Source organism: Pleurodeles waltl, chromosome 11 (genome assembly GCF_031143425.1).
Source record: "Pleurodeles waltl isolate 20211129_DDA chromosome 11, aPleWal1.hap1.20221129, whole genome shotgun sequence".
NCBI classification, from domain to species: Eukaryota; Metazoa; Chordata; class Amphibia; order Caudata; family Salamandridae; genus Pleurodeles; species Pleurodeles waltl.
In genome coordinates, this window is record NC_090450.1 from 889881793 (window position 1) to 889887792 (window position 6000).

Genomic DNA, 6000 nt, shown 5'->3' on the forward strand with positions numbered 1-6000 from the left:
AATAATTAAATGTGCTAAGACAGAGCAAGCTAAGTAGGTTAAAAGTCACTAGGTGACGGGGGCACAAGTCTGCAAGCCAAAGACTAAGCTAACTCCTGTTATCCCATTAAACCAAGTAGGATTCACTACAACCCACTGCCACATGCTGTATGTGATTGTGGGCTAAATAAAAATGTGAATAACACAACAACAGATCAATGGATGGAGACAGCTGGTGGAACACTCCTTTAAGTATATTATTTATAGAATGTTAGTAAATCATAAAATCTTGGCTAGCACCAGATCCAACAAGCAATGGCAATGCTAATAGGTTTGGCTTTAAAGGAATATTGTATTGTGAATCAGTACAAGTAAATAAAATATGTATATGTGTGGAAGCAAAGAACTGTAGACTATTACAGGTGTAGGCTAAAAAGTCAGGTAACAATTGCATTATCAATCCAGACCTAAGATTCCACATTGATAAATGACTGCCCTCCTCCCCTCTGTGGTGCTGCCAGAGAGAGATAAACACCATAAATTATCTAGGTATCTAAGATATGTTTACAGCATTACAATGGCATGTGTGTGCCCCTGAAAGTTCAAGCTCAGCCAGCTGAATAAATAATGAACCTGATGACAGCTGGTGGAGGAAAAGCACTTTTATTGGATGCACACAACTTCTGCACAATCAAAACATGTACTCATGGCTCCTAGCATGTGAGCTGAGCGAAAGCCACTCTCTAGTGGTACTCACATAATTGTCTGGTGACAGCTGTGCTGTCAAGCCAGGCCTTGAAAATGACTCCCAACCAACAGATACACATATTTATTAATTTCTTGCTTATTATTAGATATAAGAATCAAGTAGCTGTAGATTTACTAGAACAGTTTCATATCTACAAAAATGTTTTGCTGCTGCTCTCTTCTCAAGTGTTTAAGCACAATTAGGCTACCTAGCACCACACATTCAAATTTGCACCATTGTGCTGCTCCAGTGTCCTAGCATAGGTTTTGTAAAATATTATGCACAGAATGTTTTGCTCAGACACATTGCATACACACAAATCTGAAAATGTTTGAAGAAAAAATATTGTCTCCTATTTTGTTCCTGCCTGCATATAAATATTAGTAGATTAAGCTTTGCATAAAAAAATGGGTGGTAACAACAAACACACATACACCAACCATGAAGTGCTACCTAGATGCAAAGAAGAGCAAATGACTATTTGTGTTACTGTTAGAAACCTTTGCAGTACCAAAACGTTTTAGCTTTAAAGTAAAATGTTCATTACAACTTTGTGTCACTTTGTGTCATTTGTGTGACTTTGCACCAGGGTAAACACTTGATAAATCTGCCATAAGTGTTTGAAAAGCCAGGTAACCTAAAACTAAGAGTAGGTTACCTATCTGGGAGAGCTGATATGTATGAAACAGATACTGAGGGAGAAGACATGAGAGGGAAGAAGGGAACAGGTGGGCAGTGTGAAGAAAGAATGACAAAGAATGAGAACACCACTGGTAAAGATGAAAAAGGAGAGAAAACCAAGAGAAGTGGGTTAAACACAATAATACAGGAGAGACGTAAAGAGGTAGAAGAAGAGAAAAAAGGATGAGGCATATAAATTTGCTGCTGCATTTTCATATTTTGCAGCACACAAACACTTAGTGGTCTGAGTACAGTCAGGACTGCCATTAGCATGTGTTCCTCCAGGTGCAACAGTCTTTGTAGTTAACTCATATGACCTCTTTCTCCACTTATTCTCTCACTACCACCCTCCAACAGTGCCAGTATCATTTATTTGATAGAATTACTGATCCCAATGTAGAGTGCCAGAACACTTAAAATCACAAATGTCCTGAGACAATGAATCATACAAGTGTGTAAATCAATGTATATGAATGATACATTAGGCCATGAAGGCTACATGGTGTAGGAGTCACATGTCATCTATACAGGTAGGTATTATATGTTAAAAGTGCTTGTTCTGGATAAATGAAGGAGAACATTTACTAAGGTTTTTTGCAGCATAGTGTAGTTACCAAATGTGCTGCGATGTTTTTCATGAAAGGAAAAGAAAACATCAGCACCCTGTCTACTAAGATGTGGTGCTGCTGCTCTCTCCCCTAGTGCAGGCACACTTTAGTCTACCTTGCTCCAACACAAACATCCATGTGCCATAATGTGAGGTGGTGTGTGTGTGTGATATGAAGTTTAGGTTTCGAACTGGAAGTGTACCCTTTAAAAAAATACAATGCCTTAACAAAGCTTAGCATTTTTCATACCTTGTATTTGCGATGTACAGTGCAGCAAACATGCAAAGTTGGGAATTCTTAAGAAAATAAAACTTTTCTCCAAAGTTATCCTTGCCTAAAGGAGGCACAGTTTTTTGCAAATCCTGTTCTATCAATGTTAGTAGATTAGGGATTAGCACCAACATTAATGGATAGTATGTCTCCTTGATTCAAAGTAGTATAAAGTAGAGCATGGCACTACTTTGCATTACATGAGAGCTACTTTCAAATGCTAATCAGAATTAGTGTTAGAATCTATATCCCAAGGCTAAACTTTGCAACTGTAATTCTGCCCCATAATCTCAGGATTTAGAACACACCACAGTGGATGGGGTTTACAAGCTAATATGAATTTATTACTACCCAAAAGAACCCTTTCTAGAAACATTAGAATAACTAAAATTGACACAACACAACAAGGGTATAAACCTGTGCCTTGCAATTTCCCTGCAGCTCTTTGACGATATTCTATAGCTCATGTGCTATTTTACAAGGATTGTAATTTATGAACTTTAAGTAACAACAGGATCTCTCTGCCAAAAGCAGTAACACTCCGGACTACATTAAATACATATCTGGGGTCTGCCTGTGACATGTTGTGCTTTTCAGCATAAACATTAGTGCTCTACGCTACTTTATTTAAGATGAGTGAAAAATGTGACTAGACAAATCACTGATTTCTCCCTTAAACTACCAGAGTTATCTTATCATTGTTATTGTTGACTGAAAAATGCTGGGCACACAAATATCTCTGCAGGCTGCTTGTGGTTTGCCTCAGCATGTCACGCAAATGGTGGTCCCCTAAAGCTGGCACTGGGTACAGTACTGACTGTTTAACCCCATGCGGGAAGATTGATCTGGTGGGACCTCCAAAAATATACAGGGGCCTGGCCCTTCTAGACTCCCCAAAAGCTTTGACCCTTGCTGCATAGGGCTGGGACCTGACTCCAGTCATATGATTACACCTCAGGAGAGCTCCCTGCCTTCTGATCCCGCTGAGAGGCTTAGACTATTGCCAGTATTGAGCAGGTTACAACAGCCAAGGCTGCAGCAGAGGAGAATGCAGCTTAGAGGAGATTAGAGACAGCAGACTGTTGTATCTAACAGAAATTATCTAGAGCCAGGCAGGCGCCATGGTCTGTCTTCCTACTTTAAGTGGAGCTGCACACCCCCAAACTCAAAGCAGGACTGAATTTTTCAGCAGTGGCCAGTACAGAGCCTTCAGTGCATGTATGGGATGCGTGGCTGCCCACGCCTATGCCAGAGACACTGTAGTTAATTTAGAAAGGAATGTGCACATATTATATCTTTGATACATAAACCAGACGAAACCAGATTGCATGAGCATAATGAAAGACATTGAGCTGTTTTTTTTTTTAATATTCATGTTTTTAAGGATATGTATTGTGCAGGTAATATGTATTTGGCATTTAAACAAAATTGATTCTTTCTTTGCAGAAAATGCCTGAGCACAGAAGAACCTTACTTACATTTGACTACAACGATGAAGCTGCGTATACTGATGAATATGAAAACTCATCTTATCTAATTACATACAATGACACTGAATACCCTACCTTTCCTGATATCGATGATGAACCGCAACAGTCAACCAGTGAGCAGAAGATTGCTATACAGATATTTACTGTTGTCATCTACAGCCTTGTCTGCATTTTGGGGGTCCTCGGAAACATCTTGGTCATCGGCATCATAGGATTCAAGATGAAAAAATCTGTCAACACCATTTGGCTTCTCAATCTGGCCATTGCTGACTTCCTATTCACGTTCTTCCTCCCGCTAACTATTGTGTATACAGCCATGAATTTTCATTGGATATTTGGAGTGGCCTTATGTAAGCTGAACTCTTTTATCATGATTTTGAATATGTTCACAAGTGTGCTCTTGTTAACCATCATTAGTCTTGATCGCTGCATCTCAGTGATCTTTCCTGTTTGGTCACAAAACCATCGCAGCCCAAGGTTGGCATATTTTGTCTGTCTGGTTGCATGGGTGATTGGCTTCTTTTTGAGTTCACCATCACTTTTCTTCCGTGATGTTAAATATCAAAAGGATAGAACCCTATGCTTTACTAACTTTTCCATGTCTATTAAGAGCAATGGCCTACAGGAAATGAGACATATGTCTGTAGTGTATACAAGATTCATCTGTGGGTATCTTATTCCTGTGATCATCATTACGGGTAGTTACATTACAATTGTCCTCAGATTAAGAAGAAACAAACTAGCAAAGTCTAGGAGACCATTCAAAATTATTCTAACGATCATTGTGGCCTTTTTCATTTGCTGGACTCCATATCATATATTTAATATTATGGAAATCAAGCATGCCAGTTTTTCACATTCTTTATTGAGCATTGGGATTCCCATTGCAACTGCTCTTGCAACAGCTAACAGCTGCATGAATCCAATACTTTATGTATTCATGGGTCAGGATTTCAAGAAATTTAAGATGAACATCTTATCAAGGCTGGAACATGCTTTAAGCGAAGAGGCAATGCACTCACGGATTTCCCACAGAAGTTTCTCAAAGATGTCTTCACTGACAGAAAAAGAAACAGTGCTACTCTGATCTTATTAGAGGAATGTACGTAAATTGAATAACAGAACAAATGACTTACAGTGATAGTTAAAAATCAAGTGAACCACCAAACTACAGGAAGGAAGAGGCTGTCTTAAGTAAAAAAGCAAACAACTATCAACAACGAACTGAAATTAATGAAAAATATTATTGATGCATATGATGTACAAAGCATTCATTTTATTGTACTATCACATTTTGGATATAACACATTGGTTTAATGTGTGTTTAACTAGAGATACAATGTTACTGTTTGCAAGCTCAGCACACCAATAACATCATTTTCATATGAAAGAAGGCATTGACTTTGAGATTGTTTTCATATGGCTTGACAATGTGTAAGATAGGAGAATCAATTATTGTTTTTGCCACAAAATCCCATTTATGTGCACTGGGTACAAGACATAATCAGGCTGCTCACATTTTATTAAGATCAACATCTTGACTCTCAAAAGTATTCTTCACTTTTTGTAGTGGAGGCTTTAATTTATGAGCTGCATTAAAACTCACCAACTCATGTTGACATATATTAGCAATGTAGGTTGAAATAAGTGGGGAAAAACCTTTTCAACAGAATAAATTCAAATGGAGTAAAAATGTGATTAGTTGGGGTGTGATTAACTACTCTTTATTTAAGTGTAACATTCCACCACATAAAATCAAAGGCCATGGATGTAAAGGTGTATTTCAGCAGAGGCCTCAAAATATTTAATAAAATGTTCAATATCACAATATTCAAACTTATTCTATACAGAAAATGTTGATTATATTCCAATTGAAATAGTCTCAGAATTGTAATTCTTTACAAAGGCATTTCATGCACATTTCTCGGGTTTCTTTAGGCTAATGGAACCATTCAAGCACAGTGCACAGCACAAATGTGGCCTCTTGACACTGAAAATATGATGGCCTGCCAATGGAATGCCGAGCACAGTGGGGGAGATAGTCTGCATAGTCTGCATAAAATGCCACTTTTTGATGGTCTTGAGAAAGTTCCTTTGAGATCTTCATGAGGAATGGGATTTGCAGAAGTTTGGAAGCAAACAAGTTAATGTGGTAAAGAAAGTAATGGTTATTTTTCTTAGTAAGCAAAGGAGTGCCTTATGAGATGAGCATCAAAAGCACTAT

General features: G+C 38.1%; 1 protein-coding gene across 5 annotated transcripts in view; it reads left to right on the forward strand.

Annotated features, from left to right (window-relative positions):
- Positions 1-5606, forward strand: part of CMKLR1 (chemerin chemokine-like receptor 1) — a 270815-nt gene extending 265209 nt beyond the window's left edge. For all 5 annotated transcript variants that reach the window (XM_069214792.1, XM_069214794.1, XM_069214790.1 and 2 more), the window contains one exon: positions 3733-5606. In XM_069214792.1, coding sequence (XP_069070893.1) covers positions 3736-4863 — 1128 coding nt within the window. In that variant the 5' untranslated portion in view covers positions 3733-3735 and the 3' untranslated portion in view covers positions 4864-5606. The remainder of the gene's footprint in view (positions 1-3732) is intronic.
- Positions 5607-6000: the final 394 nt, after the last annotated feature.